Source organism: Centroberyx gerrardi, chromosome 23 (assembly GCF_048128805.1).
Source record: "Centroberyx gerrardi isolate f3 chromosome 23, fCenGer3.hap1.cur.20231027, whole genome shotgun sequence".
Lineage (NCBI taxonomy): Eukaryota > Metazoa > Chordata > Actinopteri > Beryciformes > Berycidae > Centroberyx > Centroberyx gerrardi.
In genome coordinates this window covers 10,626,670-10,653,872 of record NC_136019.1, presented here as the reverse complement: position 1 = coordinate 10,653,872, position 27,203 = coordinate 10,626,670, and the positions used below count along the sequence as shown (strand labels likewise).

Genomic DNA, 27,203 nt, shown 5'->3' with positions numbered 1-27,203 from the left:
GGTGACCAGCGTTCAATCTGCCACTTGTCAAAAACATCACCAGACAACCGGCCAGCTGCAGCCCGGACCATCCATGGCTAATTCAAGCGTCGTTACGCGTAAGTTTCCAAAGCTTTTTCCCTTCTAGTTTGCACCGAAATGCTCGAGCTGCATGGCACAGTCAGAGTCGTTTATTTAAAAAAAAATAAAAAAATCTCATCATCCCCATAAAAGTTTAGTTGAACTGTCTGTTCTTAATTCAAAGTAGACAAACGTTTTAGTGGCGCCAGGCTATCAGTGCCAACCGTTATGAAAAGTTACTATAGAAATCCTACGGTACATTTTTACAGCAAAACTTAAAGATACCATGCAGCCACTGAAGGCAAAAAAATTAACTGAAACACTGAAACACTCTATAGTAACTTACTATAGCAGATGCCAATACTATAAAGTACGAAAAGGTAGCCATAAACCCAGTATTGAGTACCATAAACACACTCTATAAATCCCTCTATGTATATTATAATGATGTTTCGTCAACATTTTAGACCTCATTAGCCTAACGAAAAATCTACTTTAGTTTGTTTTTTTAATATCCTAACTCTAGCATTCCTATAAGGATTTATAGATTTTCTATGATATTTGTAGGCTACTTTAGTATCTATCTAAACATTGTTGTAGGATTACTGTAGTACTTTTCCGTAAGGATTAGCTCGTCTCAGTAGAGTATACTCTACTGAGACATATAGGGTCGATTATTGATGTAACAAAGTTACACACATTAAGTGTTGTCATGTGGTTTACTGTACATTTGACGTTTCATTGATAACTTAAAGGGACATTTCATTTATAATAGCCTACATGTAAATTCTTTGTTGTCAGATTTTTGTGTAATTTATCCCCCAAGAGATTTTTGCTGCAGTCTTTATTTCAGTAGGCTAGATATTCAGGGCTTGTCGTTTGTTTTGATCTGCCTTCCTAAAAAGTGTCATTCACTCTAAGTAGCCTATAGAAAATCTAACATGAAAACCTCATGACATCACCCAGAAGACAAGTCAAACTCCTTTTTCAGTACCTCTCAAACCAAATAGGTTACATTTGTTCAACTTTACGATTGAGGGATCTGTATTAGATTTTGTCAGATTTCCTTTTTTTTTAAGTGCCTCTTTAAAAGTTGTACTCTTCAGTCTCAGCTAGAATATCAGCAGCATTACTGCATTACTAAGCGTTGAAAACGGCATACTTGATTTAATTTTAAAAAAGAGATCTACTGACTGCAGAATTATTTAATTTGACCTCTCCTCAAGACGCTGCTTTGTGTGAATGAGTGGACCAACTGACCTGCTCTACTCTAATGATATTGCAGGAACATTGAAAAATCAGTTCAGTGAACATTATCTCAGGTATTTTTTTGGCTATTATGCTTTGATGCAGGGAAACTGTGACACTGCTGTTTATTTTTCACTTAAAATTTACTTTTATAATGTATTCAGTAATAAAATGCCAGAGTTCAGTAGTTTACTGCCAATAGTTACTGAGCTGAGTAATTTGTATATTAGGCTATTATTATTAGGGTATTTGCTCTATTATCGTTTGGCTCAATTATTGACTGGTCCTTTCAAATGATCAAGCTGTCATGGTCGATGAAGGCTTGACACCCTTCGGTTCAGAAAAGAGCCACTGTGATTTGTTGAAGTAAATCCAGGTATTAAATGGGACCATTTATGTGACCAACAGGAGCAGATTCCTCTGCATCATGAAATCCTCAAGACAGTGCTCTCTTTCAGTTCCTGTTTATGCTCCACTCTGTATTTTTCCCTATAACCTGTCCAATGACAGCGCCTGTATGGGACATTTCCATTGCTGGGCCTGTTCCCATTCTCCATGACCGGCTGGAGAGCCTGTAACTCGCAAAAGGCCAATGCTTAATCCTCATACTCCTTCAATTAGATCTCGTCATCCAGTATAAGGGTTTGGAATAAATCAAGACTCACGTGGTGTGTGTGTGTGCGACACAGGCATACTTGGCTCAAACTCAGTGGACTCGTTCCAGCTGAGCTTGACTTTCATGTACAGGCTGAGGAGGTTTATGTGGTCCAGATGGACGAAAAGTCAGAACATAAAGCAACTTTCATTTTGCAAAGGCTCAATATCAGAGCGCCGAATACTGTTTCATATCTCACCGTTCAAAGCTTTCCTAGCACACCACTTCCAAAACCAGCCTGCTGTTTGTCTTGCTTTTGAAACAGAATTGCATTCAAGATACTGGAGGCTTATGAGTGCAGATGAGCAGTCTGATGCCACTTGGGGGTGGGGGCGGGGGAGGGGGTTTATTAAACAGCGCACAAACCGTTAGCCGTATCCTATTCCCTGTCTGTTTAGCATCAACATTGTCATTCCTCCAAATGGCAGTAATTTGAACCGGTGGCTTGTGTGTGAAATGCGGATGGTCAGCACGTTGCATCCAGTGATGTTCCAGACAGATATTTGCACTTGGCCTGAACAAATGCAGCTCTAAACCAAACAGTTATAGATAAGGTGAGGATGGAGCGATGATTGCCTTGTAGAGCTGCACTGTTATTGGCTGTGGCAAGCTACATTTTTTTTTAAGTTGCTGTAGTAAGAAGATCCTAAGCTGCTGGATCTTCTTGGTAGTTAAGGTGATGTTCTTGTCCCACATGCGGTCGTGGGTGATGAGTGTGCTTAGGAACTTGTGAACAGATAGTGTCATAGTTTAGACCGCTTGATGCCTGGATGGTTTTGATCCCTGAGTGTCCTGTAGCATGACACTGAACCCCTACCTGCACCAGGGGCACAGTAAATGGCTCACCTGCAAGCGAAAATACATTTTCCCCAGTAGAGTATCACAAACAGAATGCAGTTTAGCAATTGGATGCTGAAGCTTGCCATGCATATTGTGCAGGCTCACTATGAAGCAGGCTTGTGTAAAGGCAAACAATGTTAATGTGCAAGACAATTACTATCTATGCAAAAATTGTGCTGTTTCACTGATTCAGATACTCAAAAAAAGTAGGCATTTTTTCGTGCCATTACCAGCAAGTATAGAGATATATTTGACATAATGTGCTGTCCAGGAGTGCTGTATCTCTCACTGTTTAAGAGCCATGGCTGCAAATGAAATGATCGAGAGAGGTCTCATCATCACTTGCTGATGAGCATGCTAAGTGATTTATCGACTACCCTGCCTTCAGATTTAATTAAAAACTATTTTTCAGCTTTACGAAAAACACCAGCCATTTCCTCTGCTGCATGGATGCGTGGCCAAGGGCTAAAATGACAGGACCGTCCCAAGTGAACTGGAATATTAGGTCACCTAGTGGGACTGAAATGTGCTTTCCCAGTTGCACATGATTTCCTGAATATCAGGAAATGGGTGAGCCACAGACAGATGGAACCTTTTAACCCTAATATTCAATGCAGAGCTGAAATCCACAAAGGCAGTTCTCATCCTCACGTGTCGTAGTAGTTGAATGAAAACACTTTATGTCCACTACGCACTACGTCAGCTTTTCAGCAGTTAAGGAAAAGATTTGTTGAATGACTCACAGTCATGTAGTCTATTTATACAGTTATCTAGTAACTTTTTAATGGGGCTCATACTGTATGGCTTGGGGCCACCAAACTGAGATGCCACATAAAGGATCTTGCCATGTAATTATATTCCAAACAAGACTAGGTTGACCTAGTGCAAGCCGGGCCCTTGATGTCTCGCCTCCTCTTGGCGTTCACACCCTAGTATAATTTGTGTTCTGCCCTCTGCATTGTAGTGATATACTAAGTGGCACTTTGTACAATTTTAAAGGCCTATTCACATCTAGACCGATAACTATAAAGATAACTATAACTAAAAGATTTAAATCGTTCTAAGTAAATAGAACGTCTGTGTTCACACTATAACTATAACTGTAAAAACATCCAAAACGGCAACTATAACTATATTGTTGGTTCCATCTCAGAGCGATTTTTGGATGTAGAGACAATGATAAAACATTTTGCGTTACAAAATGCATTCGCGTTATTATCCTATCTTTTTAATGGCTAACGAGTAGCCCATTGAAAACCTGTTGCCACGGTGAGGTTACAGGTGTTTCTAGCCTCTTTGATCCGCAGTAGATGTGGTGTTCAGAGTCACCTACTGGTAAAGAAATGAACAGCTTCACTTGGTGACTACCACTAGCTCTCATGTAAACATGGCACAATCATGTCATGAAAGCGCGGTAAAAGAGAATTATTGATTCTTCTAATTCACATTCTTCTGCCAGCACTCTGGCATTTGACCATTTGACCTAATCAGAGCATTTATGAGACTTCCTGTTGATTGGGAACCTATAATAGGCCAGGTGCATCAAAGATGGCTGCTGCCTGGTTGACCTTGGTTACTAATCTGTGTCGCCCCTTTCACTACCGTGCATGGTGGGATTAGCTCACTGGTTCGTTAGATTAGAGTGTCAAAAATGATGTATTCAGTGAAAAAGAAAGTCACAAAGCTAATGTTGAGGGTAGAAATCTACTCAAGACCAAGTGAAAATATGAAACTATAGCTTGAAGATGCTTGATGTTGTCAACATATTTCACACTTATAAAGCAACCTTGCATGCTTGCTAAATACTCATCTACCTTCCTGTTATGATGCTATTCACACTGGTACAGATCTGGAGGACTGTATGATGTAAACTACAGATACTTTAATGCACAAGGTCCATCTTGCTGTCTGGCACAAGAGTCTGGGCTATTTTGTCCCCAAAGATGTGAGCACCATTTCGGTCAGCTGTGTACTCAAACATGAGCCGGTTCCACTAACGATGTTAGACTGTGTGAATTTTCGTGCACCAAAATCTTGGCTATATTCAGTATTGTCCCCTTCATCCAAACTTCATCCAAAAACAATAAACATTGAATAACAAGCGATGTTTTTTTTTTTTTCCTTTTCCTGTCATGAATTATAGTTAATAGAAGACAGTAAATTATCTAAAAGCATCATTGTGCAACACCACATCATTGTAAAACATTATCTTCCAGTTACGTTTTCAGTAAAGTTACCCCACAACAAAATCGTTATTTTTAAGATTTTTATTTTTTTAACATAAAATACAGGGAGACAAGGAGGGAAGGAGGCAGGTGGAGGTGAAACACGTTTCTATTCATGTGGCTGCTTCTGTCTGCTAAGACAAAGCTTGATTGAGTTCTTCACCACGGGAATGGGGATGATGGGGAGGAGAGGCACATCAGACAGGTCAGCAGTGGACTTAATTTGTGCCCTATTCTTCACTTCACTTGATGAAGTGTAAAATGATGATGAAAGCATCTTCTCCTTCATCTCTGCCTCCATTGTCATGCCCTTAGTTAGTTCAGTGAATGAATCCTTACCAGCTTTGAATTTCTTGGCTGGCATCTCTGACTGGGGAAAGCCTGGCCTCTTTGTGGCTGGTGGGTTCATGCTGGAAGAGGGGGTCTTGCTGAGTGGGAGACCCATGGTGGATCCTTCAGTGCAGATGTTATTTGTCTCAGAAGCTGACTCCTTATCAGCTCTGAACCTCCTGGCTGGGATCTCTGTCTGGGGAGAGCCTGGCCTCTTGGTGGCTGATGGCCTCGTACAAGGAGGGGAGGTCTTGCTAAGCAGGAGACCCCTGGTGGATCCTCCAGTGCATGTGCCATTTGCCTCTGAAGCTGACTCCTTATCAGCTCTGAACCTCTTGGCTGGTGGACTGTGATTTGAGAAAGCCCTGTCTCTTTTCGGGTGGGCCCATGGTGGTAGAGGGGGTCTGGCTAGGTGGCGCTGTGGCAGTGATGGAGCGCTGGTGTCTCACTGGGGGCAATAAAATAAAAGTCTCTCTCTCTCTCGCTCTCGCTCTCTCTCTCTCTCTCTCTCTCTCTCTCTCTCTCTCTCTCTCTCTCTAAAATGAGTAAAGGGAGGAGTATAAAGCAACTGCATTTAGATAAGGATCAGATGATAGTGTATTCCTGAGAGGAATGTTACTGATAAGAATAGGTAAAGTCTTTGCAGTCATTTCCAGGTTGAAAGATTTTGCTGGTTTTTTTTTTTGACTGGTTTTAAATTACTGCCACATCTGAAACTGTAAGTAGAGGTTTGCTCAGAAGAAGCTCATTACATAAGTTGGCTGCATAACCGAAAACTGCTGAAAATATAATGTGGAAATGAACCAAACGATGTACTGCCTCATCACGTGCTGTCTGGTGTTATGAGGTTTTCTGCTGATGCCAGCAGGGAGAAACATTAACTTCCTCTTTCCTGACCTTCCCCTCAGCAACCTCCTTTAGACATCAACCTTACCCACTGACCATTTGTTGGATTTGTATGCCTCTGCTTTGCGGCCTGCTTTAATATACATTAGTGCACACATCACACAAACGATGGGCGTCTTCATCATTACTAGTTCTGATATTCAGGAAAGTAGAGGAGAAGTAATGGCACAGGGAAAGAAAGTAGAAGGGCGAAGAGTAGATGAGTGCGAAGAGGAGGGGGCAAGCTGTTCAAGAACACACTGCTAAACTGTCTGACAGCTCAGTTTTTTAGGTTATTTTATTCAGGTATTTCGAACCCAAATCATTCCCTCTGGCGTTTCTGCTGAGATTGATTTTACATCATTTTGCAGCAAAAGACGTCGATATGTTCAGGCAGACAGAGCTACTCAGAGGCTAAATCCTAATAAAATGGCAGGAAATTAAAGTCTAACAGAACGCTGATGCTGACCTATTCAGCTTTCGCTCGGCTCCAAAGGACTGTTCACTTGACACTGTGGACAGAAATACATTTGCTCCTTGAGATTTAGTTGAAGGGGAATACAACTTAACAGGGTGGAAATGAACACAGTCGAATGCTGGTAAATTTAGCCTGTAGCTGGTTAGTATGTCTACTGTCATCATTTGGAGGTCCTATTCCTTTTTAAAGTGGTCAAAGCGGCCAGTTAGTTTTGGGATTTACCAGCTACTACGCTCAGTAATCCCCCTCCCCTGTTTAAGAATTCATGTTTTCCCTGTGGCCAAGAACAATTGACCCAGTCAGTATTTGCTTGACTCTTTCCCAAATCTCAAAACTAGAAAATCATCGATATGTGCAACCTGAGTGTGAGACTGACTTTGTGCTCTCATAAAATGTTTGTTTGGGCCCAGAAAATAGGTCTCCATGCCCTCATACCACACACACACAAAATCACCATTGCTGCTCTTCTGCAGTTCATTTTCAGTAGAGCGCTATATCCGTGTGACTTCATAGATTAGGCAATGAACAGACTCTGTGAAAAGTTTCTCACTGCTAAAAACAAGATAGCAAATACAACCAGATTGTCCCAGGGCATAGGAAAAATATTTGGTTACTTTGGTTACTAAATTTACAGTTATTCCCTTTTTTTATATTAACCATCTTTAAATGGTAGCCAATTCTATCGAGAGCTTTCAGCTGATGTAACGCGCCTTCGAGGGTCCATATTTGAGATCCTCAGCTCTTGGGCAACAACAACTGAGAACAGCTGATTGCATTTCTAAACTTTTGATTTGCCTGTCAACAGTATGGAATAGACATAGATAAATTAAGTGCTGTTTTTGCCTGGGGAATGTTTACTTTGTTACTGACACTTCCTAATTTACTGTTTGTTAAGTAGCTTCCTGGCTAGTTAGGTATTTATTTATTTTTTTACATTAACTGAACAGACACTTCTCAAGCTACAAGTCCGGCTGCTTTGGAGTCGGGGCGAAGCTAAAGTTCAAACAGTTTACTATGTCACAACCTAAATTTGGAAACAAATCTACTTCTACTGACCATTCACTGTTAGCTATAACATTAATGTATGAGTCCACACCTCTTTTTCAGACATCTCTCTTTTCTTGAGCCGGTAGTTATATATTTAGCCATTGTTTGTGCACGGCCAATCCTCCGCTGGACCTCCATGATGGTGCCAGCTGCGGTTGCTAGGAGATTTCTGACGCAGCTGCAAAGCCTCCATAAGCAGTCTCTTCAACCCATCTGCCAGCTGCTATATTCCAGTCTTTCATTTTAATGGTTATGATACAGTCCTCTAATTGGACCCTGATTGCCCATGAGTCATTTGGAAAGCTATGCAAAGCACCCTGACTGGTCTAGGACCAGGACAGTCTACTAGTGTGGTCAGTAGCCTCGTTTCCAGACCGGAGCACATGGACACGCAACGGTCACAGGACGGTCACTGAGCAGACAATGGGCTTTATCACTGGGCTATCACAGTCTGATGCACCAGGGGACAATAGGAAGAGCACAAATGCCTGTACGGATAGGGAGGCACATGCTTAGGTATGCAGACACATGCATGCACACATACACACACACACACACACACACACACACACACACAGAGAGAGATATACAGCAACAAAATTGCCCTACATGAACATTTGATTTGATATTTGAATTGATTGATATTTCTTCCACACTATAATCTCTGTCTCTCTCTCTCTCTCTCTCTCTCTCTCTCTCTCTCTCTCTCTCTCTCTCTCTCTCTCTCTCTCTCTCTCTCTCTCTCTCTCTCTCTCTCTGATGCGGACAGGAAGACAGACAAAAGCCCTCTTGTGTGTTGTGTTGGAATGCCTCACGTGGTGAGCCAGCAGCAGGAGCCAGGGGAGCTTTCGCCTAGCTGACCATAGGTCGCACAGTCTCCCCCTTGACCTGTTAGTCTTGGGGTCAATTCACTCAAATCAAAATGTAAAATGTAATCTAAAAGCAGTCATGTAAAATGAAACTGCAATGCGCATAATCGCGACAGAGCTGTTATTCTCAGTAGATTCTGTCTGAAAGAAATAGAAATGATCGTGTTTTGAGGTTAAAAAGAGGTACAGCTTTTTATTTTTTTGTTTTTAAAGAGATTTCCCCATTGGGAATTGATTGAATCGAATGTGAATTGACACCACAGGGCCGCTCCACAGCACCCTTCCTAACACAGTCACCCAAGAACAGACAACACAGCAGTTGTCTCGTGGCACCGTGATGGGTCTAAAGTCCTGTGTGTAGGTGGGTGGGCAGTTGGGAGTGGGAGCAGAGGGAGGCTTGAACTGAACTGATAGAGAGTTTATGGCCGTTACATTGTGTGCTCTGTTCAGTTTGTGCAAAAGATACACTAAACCAGAGTTTATTAGCAGGCTGAAATGAAAGACAGAAATGAACTGTCCTTGTGATGCCAGTGCTTTGATACTACTGATAGGCTCCATGCTTATCAAGTCACTTCAAAAGTACATTTTATATCAGGAGCTATAAAGTTGTCATTTTATAGTTTCTGGATGACGCTCACGGGAAGATTTGAAGGCATTTTACTAAAAGAGTAACGGTGAAAGAGAAAGCATCGCCAATACCAACAGTTTATTGGACACGTTGTAAAGCAATCCTTCAGCAGCCGAACTGTACACTGCTTCTTTAGTGTCTGTCTATCTCTTTGGCTCTATCTCTATTTCTCTTAGAAAGCTGCGTGAAAGAAATGGAGGGGCTGAGTGGCGAGTTTCAGGGATAACGGCTCTCCCTCTGAATCAGCATGTCTCTTGGGTGACAATGACAGTAGCTGTCCCTGCCTCTCTGCACAAACTCATTCATTCATTCATTTATTCTCCTCTCCCTCTTTCTCTGCCTCATCTTCCCACACACACACACTCACTCTGTACTTCCCAGCTTCACTCTAGTCTCCTAGTTTTTTCTCTCTTTCTCGTTCTTCCCTCACATTTAGCTTTCTCTGTCTGTTTCTCGCACCGTCTCTCTCTCTCTCTCTGTCCCCCTTTCTCTCCCTCTTCCACCACGCAGCACCCTCTCAAAGCTGTGTGAAGGGGGGGGAGACATGACAGCTATAGCACCGAACCGGCCAGTCGGATAGAGCCGCAGCTAAGGGCGGAGACGGCGGCGGACTTTTGATTCGGCCAGGAAAAGAACATGAAAGCTCTGTCATGTTGCATTATTCCACCTGGGCTGACAGCTGATGGCCTTTATATCGCCTCAGCTGCTCAGCCGGGGCTTCAAGTGCGCCCGCAGACTGACTGTTGATATCAGGTTGCGGTCAAGGGCGCTGTAACAGCACTCCATTGTTATGTTTCCTGTGTGGCATATTTTCTTTCGCAGTCACTCTTACATTTTCTGTGTGCGTGGTTAACTTGGTATCAGGCATGAATGAATGGTGGTTAGAGAGACTGTACGACCTGAGTTTAACCCCAGGCAAGCATCCGCCCTGCTGAAGTGTCCTTGAGCAAATCACTGAATCTCTTGCTGCAGTCCATTGGAAGTCAGAAGTCAATAGTTCTGAGTTGGTATTACTGACTTCCGATTAGGGCTGAACGATTTTGAAAAAATATCTAATTGCGATTATTTTGACTGATATTGCAATTGCGATATGATTTACGATATTAGAGGGAATGATAATTTTTACATCATTATTCTCATTTTCATTGAAAAACGTATTAAAATGATTATGGTGTGATTTTTGCGGGGATCTGTACCAAACAAAGATGTTTTCTTAAGTCTGTAGAATATGATGTGTAGGCCAGGACATCTCTGCAGCACGACAATATTTCATTTAAAATGGTATTTTGACACACATTTCGCCTTTAACAAATATTGCGCCTCCTGCGATTTGAAAATTGCAGTAGGCCATATTGCGATTTCAATAAAATTTAGATTAATTGTTCAGCCCTACTTCCGATCTAAATGCGTTCCAGTTCGTCTGCTCAGGAAAACATGGACAACACCCTTTGCCCACTAAAGTTAACGTTAGCTATCTGACAAAACTCTAATAAAGTCAGTAGGCTTCATACTAGCAAAGACTTCTATCTAGTAATGAAGCACAAGTCAACCGAATTACATTACAAATGGAAACTACAAAGTTGTTACAACTTGTTTTCATAACACAAAAGCTACATATCAAGTAAAATCAAGTATTATTAAGTACAAATTGATGCTGTGACGTCAGGTGTGTTTATGTTGGAGAACCCAGAGAATTACCTTATAGTGATCAGTGAAGTATCGCATTATTATTAAACTCTTGAGCTATGTACACAATAACTGCTGATGTTTTGTTTTCTCTATCCCCTCACCTAATGATTAATTTCTCTCTTCTTCTCCTCCTCCTCCTCCTCCCCATCCCCATCCCTCTGTCCGTCCTCCAGCGGGTCACAATTCAGATGCTGGGAAAGGTGGAGACGGAACGACGGAGGAGGGCAACCCGGAGTACATCGCCTTCGTCCTGGTGCCCGTTTTCTTCCTGCTGGGCCTGCTGGGCGTGCTGATCTGCCACGTGCTGAAGAGGAAGGGCTATCGCTGCACCACCGAGGCCCAGGATGAAGACGAGGAGAAGGACGAGTGCGACGGAATGGAAAAGGACCTGGAGCTGGCCGCAGGTGAGGAGCCATGAGGGGAGGGAGGGAGTTGAGGCTGCCTCATAGTAAAGTGAAATGCAGTATTGCAACCTCTTGGAAAATCCCTCATTGACTTGTATCATGAGGCACAGACTTGGGTGAATAGTGTGTTGCCACATTGTGTCCTATTCAGAGCCTCTCCCTCCTTGCTAGTGACATGGTATTGTGCTTCTATAATTGTGTCAACATTCCCCGTCCAGGTCCCACCCTCTGAGTGACACACCAGGTGAAGCATCTGACACTACTGTGATTCTCTCTATGCATTATTGCACCAAGTCTCTCTGTTAAGGCACCTAACATTCATATATGCGTCTGAGACGAATGCTCAGCCAAGCCCACAGGTATCCAAGAGGATGGAGAAGAGATTAGAGGAGAGGCGAGGGAGGTGAGATGAATAGGACGGAGAAGAAGCTAAAGATTGGTTGCAGGAATTTCCCAAAAGTTACCATATGATCAATGTCAGGTGAAAACCTTGTGTCTCTCAAATGTCAACTTTTTGGAAGAAAAGCCTTGTTGTCCAATTGACCACAATGCATATTTTACTTTATCCAAAGGGGTTTTGAAAGGGTTTCATAAGCCCAAGGGGTTGTAGAATTTTCTCAACCCATAGAAGACTAAGTGATCCGTCAGTTGAAGTTAAAACATGGAAATCACCTAAACTTAGTTATGTTTTCACACAACAGTAGTCATATGCCATTTGTTGGATGCCTTCATTCCAAAGCTCCTTAACAGCACCATGAGTACATATATTTTTTTGCATGGGTGGTGCCAGTGGGAATCAAACCTCTAGCCCTTTACCCATTGAGCTATACAGGATCAAAAAATTAATTCTTTATTCAACAAAATGAAAGCTTAAAAAAATGCCAGGCCAGTTTCAGTCAGTACACAATCTTAATGACTTGGACAAGGTGTTTACATTAATTACCGGCACTTTTTAATCAATATTTTCGCAAAGAGGAGATGCTCAAAGAGATTAGCTTAGATACAATATGACAAGAAATCATAACCCTTTATATAAAATATACAGTGATCAATGAGGTGCTCTACAGATACAGTATATAGATAATGCAAGACCAGAAGCATCGTCTACTGAGCCAAACTTTGAGCTTAAAATGTTGTTACACCTTTTTTAATATTCCCTTTTTGCAGGTCAGTTTAATCAAACGATGAAAACACCTGTCTTCATTCATGTAGCCAGAGAATTAGCTTTTATACGGCAATGTTTAGCTAATCAACCTGTTAAACCTCTGTACCTTGTCCCATTTTCTCTCTTTGCTTCATGAGTGCACACGGATTGAAAAAAAACAAAAACAGTAAAACATTAACTTGTAGAGGATGTTCAGTACCAGGTCACATGCTCTCGAGTTTGATGCTGTCGTCTGGGGTGATTTTGCAATTTGAGCCGATGGAAAAGTAAATGCAGAAGAGGTGATTCCTCCTCTCTGGGTCTCCACATTAGTCATTTGTCTGCATGAGGTTTTCCATTCTCCCGTCAAGCTCATGTGATATTCATAGTGAGATTCAAGGTCAGCAATCATGCCATAAAATCAGAAGATGCCCTCACCTGCCCCCTACTACTCATAGCGATGTGATACATTCCAGTCTTGTAATGACTGCATATGTGCCGGGTAGGTGGGGAGAGATATTAATAGACTTTATTTGTATGACACCTTTCAAAACAAAGATACAGAGGATGACATTGATTTTTCTCAGAGAAAAGGAGCAGGAGGGAGAGGGAGTTGGAAAGGGGGCGAGGCGAAGACACCTGCCATCATTTATCACTACTTCTGTATGTGGAAAACAATGAAAAATGCTGAAATGCTAGGTCAGAGCTCGGTTATGGAATATATATTCGTAAATATATATTATTTAAAGGCTATGTGCTGTCGATAAAAAGGTGCCGTTCATTGGTATTCACATTTGCCCTGGTGGAAGAATCACCGGCAGTCCCTTGTGAAATTATAAACTTAAGATCAGAAGAGCTATAGCGCATCACTATTTAACTCATCGCTATTTTCAATGGTGCTGCTGACAGTGGCAGCATTACCATTACCTTGTGAAGTCTCCTTCTTATCTCAGGATGTTTCTCAACCATATTACTCCATTGAGAGGGGGCCTCTATATCTTTCTAAGGAGTGGCAGCCAATAGAAACCAGCAGGACATTTCATATTCACATCACTCATGTTCTGACTCAGCTAGGAGCGTGTTGACTGGGGTGAAACAAAGTTGCAGGAAGATTTGCTCTGCGTAGGGCCAGAATAACTTACCTCGGTGCTTAGTGATACACACAGAAAAGTAAAGGGGAGAACTGGAACTGATGCCATAGAGGAACGATTTCTGGTTCCACAAAGAACCTTTCAGACCAAGGTTCTTTAAAGAACCATTTCTGCACTCCTTTGCTTAGACACCTGCGTTGTGTTTTTGTGTATAGCCTCATTTGCAATTGCACAATATATACTATGGAGGGGTTTGGTTGTTTTCCACATTTATGCCATCACCCACCACCCAATAACTAAGAATATATGGTTCTTTGGGATATTAAAAGGTTCTTGAAAAGTTCTTTGTGGAACCAGAAATGGTTCTTCTATGGCATCACTCTGAAGAACCATTTTCGGTTCCAATTCGCACCTTTATTTTTCTGTGTGATACTAGATAATGCTACATTTCTGTAAACATTGTGTACTCTATGAAGACTTTCCAGGCTTCTCAAAAGACTGGATTTTACTCTCTGAGCACCAACATGCTGAGAATATAAGCTAGATTTACTCACTCCTCGGTATTCCTCTTTAATTTGAAACAGATTTGCTGTATTTTTCACGACACTTTGTGCTAGTACGGTACTTGGCTCGACTACTCAGCGCCAATATGCAGTTCTGGCACCCTGTCTAGGCAGCTGGCGTCAAAGAGGAGTGAAGAGGAGAGGAGGTGAGGGCCCCCACTCTCTCCTCCAGTGCCTCTCGTGTGCAGACTTGAAGCCTCTGGCATGGCGGGGTTGCCCTGGGGTATCAGGGGGGAGGGAGGGAGAGCGAGCGCCGTGTACGCTACGCTGCCAACAGGAGTGTGGGAGAATGTCTGTGTTGACTGCCTCTCTCTTTTCTCTGTCATCGTACAAGGAACTCCTCGACGGCTTTCCTCCGGACATATCTCCATTTTGCCGTGCCGACTGCAGCAGCCCCGGATGCCTCTATTATATTCTATTAATTATTACACCCCTTGTCGAGTAGACTCAGCGTTCTCCTGTTGGTAAAGGAGAGGCCTAAAGCTTTCCCTCCACTGAGGCTTTGTTGCTCTCTCTCTCTCTCTCTCTCTCTCTCTCTCTCTCTCTCTCTCTCTCTCTGTCTGAGTCTGTTTCTGTTCTCAATGGGCCCAACCCTTTCCATCTCACATTATGTCGAAACAAAAGCATGGAAAAAGAAAACAAAACATTGCCTGTGTGTTCTGACCTCGCTCATTCAACCAAGAAACAGCCGAGCCAGTCTCCTCTCCATTCACCACGATCAGGTTTCCATCTTTCTTTGAGTGTCTCTCTCTTTCTTTGAATCCCTTTTTCCTACTATTGCTTCCGTAACCTCTGGAGTAAAAGTTGTAAGCCTGACCTGGCAGTTGTGACTGTTATAGAGCAGCCATGACATACCAGGAGATTCCTATAAGTCGCTGACAGGAGCAGTGTGTTTACCAGAAGTGGCCGAAACTCAGGAAGTTCACACTGGGGTGGGTGTGTGTGTGTGTGTGTGTGTGCTGGGTGGAGGGGCTCATACTCCATAGTCTTGGACATGCTGGTGCAAGGAAGATGGTGTATGTGTTGCATGTTTATGTGAATTTCTGCACACAAGGATCTCATGTTAATAGGCAAACAAATGGTCTCTGTGTGTGTGAGTGTTTGCATTAAACCCTCATTGCTTGCATTACTGTTTAATCCAACAGTAAAACCAGTTCAATCACTAGGTTGGGATATAAACAGCTGCCCTTTACAAAATATGAGTCATGATGTCCATAGTGAAACCAAATGTGTTGGGATGAAGTTGAACACTTGTGATGTGAGCAGGCCTTTGCTGTCCGGCCCTGAGGCCGTGCCTGAGGAGCGCTGGCTGGCAAAGTCACTTCTTAAAACACAAGGCTTTTATATAGTTTGCTTTACCCATTGTTGCTGCATTAGCCTGTTCTTGGAATCGTCTGGCATTTCTTTGGGGCTTTTATTTATTATTTTATTGTTGATAAAGCACTTGGCTAGTCTGTTTTGAAAAGTGCTATATAAACACCATAGTGATTCATATTGTTATGTAATGCATGTGAAGCTGTAGCCTAAATATTGTTGACTTTATTTTTGCAGTTATCCTGTCTGAATTTCTTGTATGTCCATCAAAGCTTTTTGTGGATATTATAGTTTTTTTATGCTTGCTACACACTGTTTGTAATACACATGTTTCTCTCTCTCTCTGTGTGTGTGTATGTTTTTGTATTTCCAGATCTGAATGACACCCTGAGTGACAACAATGACACCGTGGGACAGATTGTCCGCTACATCATGAAAAATGAAGGTATGTGCCTGAGTTAGTAAGTGATATAGTGTTGTAAAATAAACAGCTTAAATAAACAGCTTTTGCCACCTTGTAAAAAACCTTGTAAAAGACCGTTTGATTACACATTGTGGTTGTGGTTCCCCCTTTTGGCTGTTCCTGCCGTTCCTTTTTTGGAACACGTACAATTCAAACATTTATGCAGAGCTTATATTTTTCAGCGCACATACGTTTGCCATTTTACTCATGTTTGATACTGACGGCCTCACAACATTTGATAAGGAGGAGGGTTTGATTTCGGTGAAGTCCAGCCTTTATCGGCTCTCTTCCCATGAAATCATTACAGCTGGAACTCTATCGTTGTTTTGACCAGCACATAGTCACATGCTATTCGGGAAGGAAGTGTGTATGTGTGTGTGTATTAGGGTGGGGTGAGTGTGCACGTGATTTTCTTTTCCATCCGCTGCAGTAGAGTTTGATTCATGAAGGAAGGGTTTACCGATAGTTCAGCACAAGGACAAGTTGGATACTGCAGCGGAAGTTAAAGGAACATTTCTGATGACTGTCTTTTACACAATGAACTGTATGATTACATCACTATCATAGTTTCCCATAGGAGTCACATGAGAACTTCAAATATGATTTGATTGTCCCATAGTCATGAACTGAATGGAGACATTACTAACAAATGATTTCCCAGAGATGGAGGGTGAAGATAGATTATATAACATCGTACTCTGCTTATACCAAGTGAATGTATTTCTTTGTGTTTTTGACAGTATAGGACATGGCAACAGGAGCGATTTAAGTATCAGTACTAGCATTGTGCCTCAACCTAGTCAACCTGATTAGCATGCATACACATGCCTTTCCTGTCCCTCTGGATTATTTACCTCAATGCTAATTAACTTCCCATGACAGCGGAGTTCTCAGTGAAATCAGGCTAACAACTGTTAACTCTTGTAGGCAGATAACTCCTGTCCAGAGGTGGAAAGAGAACTGAAATGTCTTAGTTTAGTAGTGGAACTGCTATTTCAGTTGAATACTATAACTGTATTCGTCTACAGAATTACTTAGTTTCCAAAGTGGATAAAATCTTTTTGCATGATCCTTGAATACGTTTTCAGTTATTTTCCAAGCTCTGCTCCTATCCCTCATTATCATTTAGAGCTCTGACAGCCCGACAGTATCTGTGAGTCCTGATCTAGTCCTGATGCTGAAAACACCACTGCCCAAACCGCCCTCCTCTCCTCTCCAAATGACTGACAACTTTACTGAGAACGAGCCCCCTCCCCAGAGGTGGGAACGATTCTGTCAAACGCACGAACAAAATACATAAAAAGGTTATGAAGGCAATAACGTCGCGCCGTTGGGACCGGCCGTCATTGTCCTGTGATGGAAGCGCTCTTTGTGTCGGCCCTGATAAGCCGAGCGTCGAGCTGATCCACCGGTGCGTTCACAGTAACCGTAATGCTTGAGTCGTAGTCCGTCACAAATATCAGGTGGTGTGCTGTGAAAATATTCAGTTGGATTTGACATAATTAAAGTAATAATCCGCAACATTTTCATATAAATGCAGTAAAAAAAGTGTCTGTTTTGCTACTTTGTGTCTATAACACAATAGTGATTCAACTTATATCCAATTCATGAAAGCTTTTACATTTGCTGTTCTAAACGCCCGGTGTGTGGGAAGTCTTTTCTCGGAAAAATCCTCTGGCGCACATGTGATGCGTTTTTAAGTTTCCACCAACCGCAACAGAGGTTTCTTCGGAATAATAGAAGAGGAACTGGTTGGTTAGACTGAGCAGCGATAGTCACCATGTAATCTCTAGGAAATGCAGTGCAAAAACACCACAGCAATGAACATTTAGTATGAAAGATGACACCAAAATGTTGTGGATTACCACTTTAAGCTTAAGAATCATAGGAGATTCTAGTTTAACTTGAATATTAAACTGGTTTATTGTGTCCATACAGTGCAGTATAGTCGTGTTTTTATTATTGTTTTAAGTTCCTAACAGGCTCATAACATGTCATGACACATTTATTGGATGTATGTCTAACATGATTGCATAACAGACTTCAAAATAAAAGTCCCCCTGGATGATAACATTTCTAAAACACTCATTAAAATCGTGTGTGGAACGAAACCCTTGTTCTTTTGATTCTGGGAGCTGACACCAGAACCTGATCTTTACTGTTACTGTCCATTGTAGCCGCACTGGAAATACCTCAACTTGATATCACATCATCTACATTTGGCTAGTTATCTGTAGGAATAAGAAAAATACACCACCAATCAACAAACTGGGCCCAGAAATGCAAGGTACATCGCAAATAGTTCTTTTTTTTCTTAACAGTGTTGAAGTGTTTTAGCGTGGATTTCTCCATTAAAGACATTCTGTTTGCAATTCGACTGACCTTGGCTCGAAACTGAAAACCCTTTCAAATCATTTTCTGTGATTGATAGTCCTGCATTTATTCATTCAATTACACAGTCCTGAAAGTAAAAACCCCACCCACCTGGCACCTCAGTCAGGCTCGGGCAAATAAAACGACTGAAAGCAAGTTTGTAATTCTCATGGACTTGAACGTGTACTCACCAATGTGGTTATTGTGAAATACCGTCTGGTACATGATGATATGAGGATGATAAGAGGTGATAAGGAGGATGGCAGTTTGAGTCAGAGGTCCAAGCACAGTTACAGAATCACAACATGAAACTCCTACGTTCGGAGCCATGTCTCAGTACGGCTCTTCTTTCCCTGAGGTGCACAAAGTCCTCATCTGTGTACACGGCATGCTGTTTTATCTGTGTAAGCTTGTGCTCCTCATGGTGGATTGAGTGAGTGCATCGGGGCCAGGCCTTAGGGAAATCTGCCTTTGGGAGTGAATTATGTAAATCTACATCTCAAGCGTTGGCTCTTTGTTGATGCTGCTTTATCTGGTAGCAAAAGTTGGCGTCTAGTAGATGTTATTGTTCGTGTTCAGTATAACAAAATCAGGACTATTTTCTGCCTCACCAGGGCCAAATTTAAAGAATCCTGACCTCTTATTTAGACAATAATAGCATCAGTACACTGAAATTAAACTGCTCCCAGAATCCTTTGTTTTGAGATTGTGTCTCATATTGTGAGACTTTATGTTACGGTTTGTTGGCGTCTTGGCATATTGCCCCGAGGTTTTGATGAGTTGTGTACAGTGATTGTGTGTTCGGTGGTTGCATGTGGTTTGCCGTTTAATTGTGTTAAGGAACTTATCTGTTGTACCCATCTTTCAATAAGCGCTCTGCTTTTGAAGTCGCTGGAGCGTTCTCCTCGCTAATTCCCACACTACTTTTTATCTCTCCTTTTCTCTCTCTCTCTTGCTCACTCTCTCTCTCCCTTTTCAGCGAACTCGGACGCCCTCAAAGCCATGGTTCGTGAGAACAGCATTGACTCCGATGGGTAAGTGTCCTCATGTTCTTTTTCCTCAATAGTGAAATTGTGAAATGTTTAAGTTGCTCTTTACCTCTATTTGGTTTGACTGATATGGTCAGCACTTACAAACTCAAACCTAAGTGGTGGACTTGATCAGAGGCCGGCTGTGTTGACCGTCACAACCACTAGATGGCAGTACAAGCCTCCTTGAAAGCATGCTAGGCCTCCATGCTGAAGTGACAGAGCGAGGAGTAACCAGAGCGGGAATTGAACAGGCGAGGCAATCAGGTCACATTTCTCTTCTGATACTTTCCAGATTGGCAAGGTTTGATTGAGGGCAAGCCGTCGGGGAGCATTCACAAAATGCCAATGTGCCCCAAATTGCTACATTATATGCTTCACAGCATTCTGCATAGCGTTGCTTTGATATGAAAGCAGAGGGAGCATAATAACTTTCACTGATCACATTAGAGCGCTCTGAAGGTGGATCTCAGGGGGGATTTCAGGGGGTCAATGGAACGACAGCTGTGGTATTAAAAAAAAAAAAAAAAGCATTCTGGGATTTTAAGGCGTATCACAGCAGAGCACAGTTGTTGACATCATGTTACCTTAATGGGTCCTTCAGTCACATCAATGAATACGACTGCTAATCTCTTAAAAGGGAGAACGGGGCCAAGGTACTGTAGGTATTCCTACTCTTGGAGTCTTTACAAATAGGCCACATATAATGGGCTGAGGCTTTTTATAGCGTAGAATCTATAGATCTATAGGCGGTTAAATGGATTTGTAATGGGCCGTTCACATTCTGACATTCACATCTCAAAGCGAGGGCTGCTCGCTTGTCGCTTGGAAAATGGCCCCCGCGTCACGGGATCAGGAGTTGATGGTGCAAGCCGACTGCCATGAGATTAGACGGCTTCGCTCTCCATCCTGCCGCTCAGTTGAACGGAGAGAAATGAGGAGAGAAAACGAACAGGCGCAGCGCCGCTTCGCCATTGAGATAAGGGGGAGAGGGAAGGAGGGAAGGAGGGAGGGAGGGAGAGAGGTAGGGAGATTGGAGGAGAAAGAGATGCTTGTGACAGAAGAGAAAGCTAAGTAAATAGCCGAGTTACTCGAGTATGTTACCCTCTCTCTCTCTCTTCTTCTCTTTTCTTTCTTGTCCCGCTACATTCTGTTTAGAGAGCGACAGAGTGAGAGAGATAAAGAGAGGAGAGATGTTTTCATGTGTGTTGGGGTAAAGTGGGGTGGGTGGGGATGAATCGTAGGAGCGCAGTCTATAGTGCCAAGGATTAGGTATTGAGGCGGTGTGCTCAGTCGAATTGGGTGTCCCGGAAAAAAAAATCTGGAGAAATCTGCAATCGCGCACATTTCCCCCCAGCGTCACTCAATGCTTTCTCACTTCTTCAGTTCTCTCTCCAAATCTCTCTTTCACATATTCCCCCCCCCCCCTCCCTTGTTTTTGCTCCCGTTTCCCTTCACTTTCTGCTCACTTTGAGTCTTTGTTCAAATGGCTCTCCATAGCACTCTGTCTCTTTTGCTCTCTCTCTCTCTCTCTCTCCCTCTCTCTCTCTCTCTCTCTCTCTCTCAGCCAGGTCGGGCAGTCTGCCAGTGGATCACTTAGAGATGGTGGAATGGGGAGGTGGGGTCGGGGTGGGGGTAATTTATGGGACACTTGGGGGGGGGGGGGGGGGGGGGGGACGAGAGAAAGACAGACAGACAGACAGAGAGAGAGAGAGAGAGAGAGAGAAAGAAGGAGGAGGGCTCAAGTGTGGCCAGGGCTCGCTTTCTCTTTCTTTCTCTCTCTCTTTCTTTCTCCCCGGATGCGGTATTTAGCTTCCTCTCTCCTCGGTGCTGCTCTCCCCCTCAGTAATCCACAACCTATCTCTTCTTTCTCTTTTCTCTCTCTCTCTCTCTCTCTTCTCGCTCCCTCTCTCCCCTGGGTGCCGTCCCCCCCTATCTCGATGTCTCTCTCTTCACCACTCCACCGCCCCTCGGTCCCTTCCCGCTGTCGAGGAGACGCTCTATTCACATCAGTTCATTTCCCCTTTGCCATGTCTTTTCCTCCTTCTGCGGACTACACACACACACACACACACACACACATTTTGTACCTCTGTTCATCTGGGATCCTCACTCTGTACTTTTGTGTGTGCATATCTGTGTGTGAGAGAGTGATATTCTTGTCCTTTTTACACACACACACACACACGTTTGTCTTCATCTTAGCATCCCTCTTTCCCCAGTCCAATCTTGCGTATCCATTTGCATGGTGCCTTCTCCATGCTGATGGAGACAAATCAACAAGAAGTGCTCTTAGGCCAGCAGACACCACACACACACACACACACACACACACACACTGTCACCACTAGCACCGCTGACGCCACTCAAGTCATTACGCTGCCTCTCCCTTGACTGCAAGAGGACACACACACACGCACACACACACACACACACATATCTATATATATATATAGCGCTTCTACACATTACACCCAGGCATCCACTGTGTGTAAACACTCTGAAGAGCTTTGCCTCCTGCAGGGTCGTAAAACGCACACACACACACACACACACACACACACACACACACACACACACACACACACACACACACACACACACACACAAAACCTAATTTAAGTAAAAGTAGGAGTAAATACTTGAAAAGTTACTCGAAGTGAAAGTACAGGCTCTTTACTCTGCTCTAGTTATTTGAATATGTTTTCAGTTATTTTCCAAGCTCTGCTCCTATCCCTCATTATCATTTAGAGCTCTGACAGCCCGACAGTATCTGTGAGTCCTGATCTAGTCCTGACGCTGAATTCACCAGCGCCGCCCAAACCTCCCTCCTCTCCTCTCCAAATGACTGACAACTTTACTGAGAACGAGCCCCCTCCCCAGAGGTGGGAACGATTCTGTCAAACGCACGAACAAAATACATAAAAAGGTTATGAAGGCAATAACGTCGTGCCGTTGGGACCGGCCGTCATTGTCCTGTGATGGAAGCGCTCTTTGTGTTGGCCCTGATGAGCCGAGCGCCGAGCTGATCCACCGGTGCGTTCACAGTAACCGTAATGCTTGAGTCGTAGTCCGTCAAATATCAGGTGGTGTGCTGTGAAAATATTCAGTTGGATTTGACATAATTAAAGTAATAATCCGCAACATTTTCATATAAATACAGTACTGCCTCCTGCAGGGTCGTAAAACGCGCACACACACACACACACACTCACACACAGTTCCTCTCAAGAAAGATTTGAAAACTGATGAGTATAACAAGAGCAAAGCTTGCCTGGATTACTGCCTGATAAAACACTTCATGAAAAGCCAAATATAGCCGTGGTGAAATATGTGGTGTAAAGGCTTTCCTGTCAGTTTGTTGCATGATGCAGCGACATGTTGTTGCCTCACATGTAACTCCCTATTGATCAGGTGCCCAATACCTCACCTGATGCCTATTTGTACAGAAAATTGCTTCCATAATCACTTTGACAATAATCATTCAGAATGATTGGTTTCAAAGAGGTTGTCAGTAATTACTTTTGCCCTGTTGAAATCTAAAATATCACGGCATTCTTGGCTGTAATAAACGAAGCGCTGTGGAGCTCAGCAACGTCTCTGCAGGAGTCGAACGCCTGGTAAAGTGGAAATGGTTTGGACTGAATTCAGGTCAGCTGGTAACTTGTGAAAAGTCTCAGTTCTCAAGGCCACACTTTTGACAGCTGATCTAAGAATAAGCAGTTTTCCTCTCACCTACCTAGCTGTGGCACGGTGCTGTAACATGCTGCTGACCTTCTAAAAAAATTAAATAATAAACTAATATGAAACAGGTGCATAATAATTACTGTTCAATAGCTAATTTACACTGTCTTGCCTGTGTTCTCCTAGTAATGACAGTTCAAATGCATTCACTTACACTTACACATTCGCTTACCATGAAACACTATAATTATTATGATTATTTTGCAATAGGTTCTTGATTAGAAAAAGTGAGACAATAAAATAGAAGAAAAACATCCAAACACTGGATTGATGCTTAGTGGATTATCCAGTAACATTTCAACAAAAACTGCACTAGCATGCGGCAATTCTGCATCACCGACTCAGTCACAACTCTAACTCTGGTTCTCCTTCTTCTCTATTTCAGTCCTCCGCTCACTCCCACCTCCCCCACCACCCCGACCCCTCCGCTGACTCCCGTGTCACCGGGGGCTCCCGCGGGCGCCGCCAAGCACACCTGCAACCACCTGCACACCATCGGGGGTCCGGGCGGCCACAAGAACATCTGCAGCCGCTGCAGTCAGAAGAAGTGGCCGCTGATGAGGAGGCCGTCGGCCCGTAAGCCGGAGCAGCGCCGCAGCCACCATGGAGAGGTCACCGTCCTGGCTGTGGGCAGGTGTGTGTGTGTGTGTGTGTGTGTGTGTCTGTGTGTGTGTGAGTCATGGAGGAAGGAACAAAGGGACCATAAGTGCATATGAAATCCTTACCACACAGCAAAAACTCTGAAAGCGTCCACACTTAATAACACTGGAAGGTTTGCGGCTCGCTTTCACACCAGACTAGAAACACACAAGTCGGCTGTCAGAGTGGACTCGGGTCAAGATCCGGGGGTTTAAGTTCAGTGCCTCCTTGACAACGAGTGCGACCCCTTGTAAAAGACGCACTATAGGCACACAGGGGTCGTGTTTACAAAAGTGAGACATTGCCGTGGCGACCTTAGCGACGCTAATGGTATCCAACAACATTCTACAAAAGAGTTTGCGAGTTCACAGGAGAGGTGAACGCAGAGTGTAAACATGTCTACTTTTGATAACGCCCAAAGGCAAGTGACAATTAAGAAAGCGCACTTATGTCTGGTATGAATAGTAGTGGCACAGGAAATTCCCCCGTGTAAGCTCTGTGGGAATTTCCTCCGGCGTGGGATGAGCCCACATCAGCATACCACAGGGTCCTGCTGTCTTTCCATTAAATAAGTATGTGAGTGTCTGTCTGAGCAGGCTGTATACCAGAGAGACATATGATCTCTAACAACATTTTACAGAAAGAGTTTGTGAGATTACATCAAGTAGAGCTAGACAATCAGCAAATCGAAATCGCAATATGAACTTCTGCAATTTCCAAATCACAGAGGCTACAAGTAATTGCTTAAGAGAGAGTTTCGTCCAAAATGGATTTCTGAACAAGGTGTTTTAGAGCTCCAGGTGATCTTTGGCCCATGAATCAAGTACAATATTGGTGAAAACCTTTCATCATACTCAAACTCAGTAAATCCTGCACACTGACATCTATTCCTTTAAACAATTTTAAACTTCTAAGAAAAACTATGACAAGAAAAACTTGTGATGATATGGATTACAGTTTAAATCGCAATTGCAATATCCTGTCAAGTAATTGCAATTCGATTTTTTTGCCAATATCTTTCAGCCCTAACATCAAGCCTTAAACATTAACACGCAAGAAATGTCCGAGAAGAAGTTTAGAGTAGACGCGTATTCGCAAAGAGAACACTTCCCAGTCCGAAAGTGAACCCCGGGGAGAGAGCGTTGCCTCGTCCCCTTCAAGCAGCGCTCGCCTCCTCCTGCTGTCCCGCTGGGAGCTGATTGGGATGCAGAGAGGTTGCTTTTCATTTGCACACCCAGATGAATGGCCGTGTACGCAGAGGGTCAACATGACCTGGATACAAATATTCATTTACTGATTTAATTAAAGCTTTGGAGTGTGTGTGGGTGGGTGGGTGGGTGGGTGGATGAGAGAGAGAGAGACATAGGGAGAGGATATGTGTGTGTGTGTGTGTGTGTGTGTGTGTGTGTGTGTGTGATCAGTGTGAAGGGAACGGAAGCAGGAATCCAGCTGCGATTTCGATGAAAATGGCTGATACCCACTGATCAGTTCACGTTCAGCAACATTTTCTCCGGTTTATTTATATCGCTTGCGACGGAAATATTTTGTTGACAAAGTAAAGCCAAGGTCGGTGTATTTTTCTTTTGACCCAGAAAAAGAATTCACACTGGGATCTTCTTCTTTTTTTGCCTCAAAACTTCCTTGAAATATGTTTATTTTTGTCATGTCGGGCCCGCCGGTGGGTCCCCACATAAGAGCAGAAGTATGTTTTTAATGAGCCAAGTCTCCAGTGCGGGAGACCTCGCTTCTCATTCGGGTCCCGGCCGGGCTCAAAAAGCTTCTGAAACCCTGGTGTTGTGGTGTTTTTCTGTCCCTTCTCAGGTTCCGGGTGACGAAGTGCGAAAAGCCGGGCCGGGACAGGCGGACGCTGCTCATCACCGATTCCAACGGGAGCGTCCCGACGTCTCCCACGGAGGCGGAGCCCAAGAGCAGGACCACCTCCGAGTCCCAGCAGGTCAGTGGTCAAGTCCTGGAACCAAATTCACGGTGCAGGTGCAGTGGTAGTGTGGTGGAGGTGGAGTGTAGGGAAATGTGAGTGTGCTTACTGAAAAAGCAGTGGTTTGTGTGCGTGTCTCTCGCTCCCTCTACCTTCATTCCCCACCTTTAAACCTCTCCCTCCTCTTAGCTTCTTCCCCCTCTCCCTCCTTTCCTCTCTCTCTCTCTCTCCCTTTTTGTCTCCCCGTTCTCTCTCACTCCAGTAACTCTGAAATGGTAAAGGTCTGGTTGATCAACAATAGCGACTACTAGCCTCTCCTCCATGTTTATTGTTGTTTACAAGAGCCACCGCAGAAGTCCCGCCTCTCTGTTGATCTGATTGGACAGTAGGGGGAAAAAAAAACCAACAGTGACGTAGGGTGCCTTTCCACTGAGTTGAACATTTTTCAATTTGGGGCACCCGTCAAAATACTTTCTAGTGCTGTTCCACTGACAAGGTATGAAGGCTGACTGTGGGGACTTGTAGAATATCTATCTGAGCTTTCTCGGCTGATGAAGGTAAACTCGTAGTAGAGCTAACACTTGCAGAAAATGCGTCTCCTGCCATATCCCAGGAAAATCACCCTGTGTTCTGTCACAGCGTTCACAGTTTGTTTCCTATTTATTGTCAGTGGAGCAGATCCAGAAAGTGCAGCTTGATAACATGAGAGTTTAGAGTCTTTGCTGTTTTGTCTCAGATGTCGGGATGGGCTTGTTTAGATTCACCAGCCATGACTGAATCAATATCGTAAGAATGTACTGTAATTTGTTTTAGGGTGTAGATGCCGTGTACTCGTGTTTTACAGACCGTACAAAATGCAAACAGTCCGTTTTACAGCTTTAAAAGACATTTAACTCGTGTCATACTGTCAGTCCACGTACTGAGAGCTCATTCAAACAATATGAGATGGATAAAATGAACCACCAAAGCCTATAGTGGGGGAAAGTGGTTCTCCAGGTGGCACAGCATCTGGTTGAGGACTTAAGTTAATAGTCCGTCAAATGATTATTTTTCTATATTGAATCAAGATTATTCTCTTCCTACCAGGAGGAGACGGACCACTTGGACAACGGCAAATGATAAATATCCAGGTAATGTATCATCTTTTTTATCCCCTTTTTATGTGTGTCTCCATTTCTCAAATATACCTATATACCTATATCTACTGTAACGACCTGTGTTCACCTCGCAGGACAGGAAGGAGAGGAGAGAAACGACGACTAGACACTTTTTAAACCCAAGTGACAATGTAACAACGTATCGGCACTTGGAGGGAGGAGGAGCGGTCCCTCCCCACACCTTCAGGAGACTGAAAAGTGATGCTGACGATGAAGATGGCGGCGAGGGTGAAGAGCAGACTCCCCCCTTGTCCCCTTATAGCACATCTGCCAGTGTCATACTGGCCCATTATTTTATACGTAGACGGGGGATGAGGCGTGTGTATTTGTGTGTATTTGTGATACTCTATTTCCCCCCTGTGATAGGGATTTACAGTAGTGTCTTGCTCATGG

The 27,203-nt window shown here is 43.4% G+C and overlaps 1 protein-coding gene across 1 annotated transcript; it reads left to right on the top strand.

Annotated features, from left to right (window-relative positions):
* Positions 1-27,203, top strand: rell1 (RELT like 1). The gene is made up of 8 exons (XM_071919831.2): positions 1-98; positions 11,128-11,358; positions 15,844-15,915; positions 19,286-19,340; positions 23,464-23,712; positions 25,539-25,671; positions 26,740-26,783; positions 26,885-27,203. Exons 1-7 carry the CDS (start codon positions 74-76, stop codon positions 26,770-26,772), a joined length of 798 nt encoding a protein of 265 aa, XP_071775932.2. The 5' UTR covers positions 1-73; the 3' UTR covers positions 26,773-26,783; positions 26,885-27,203.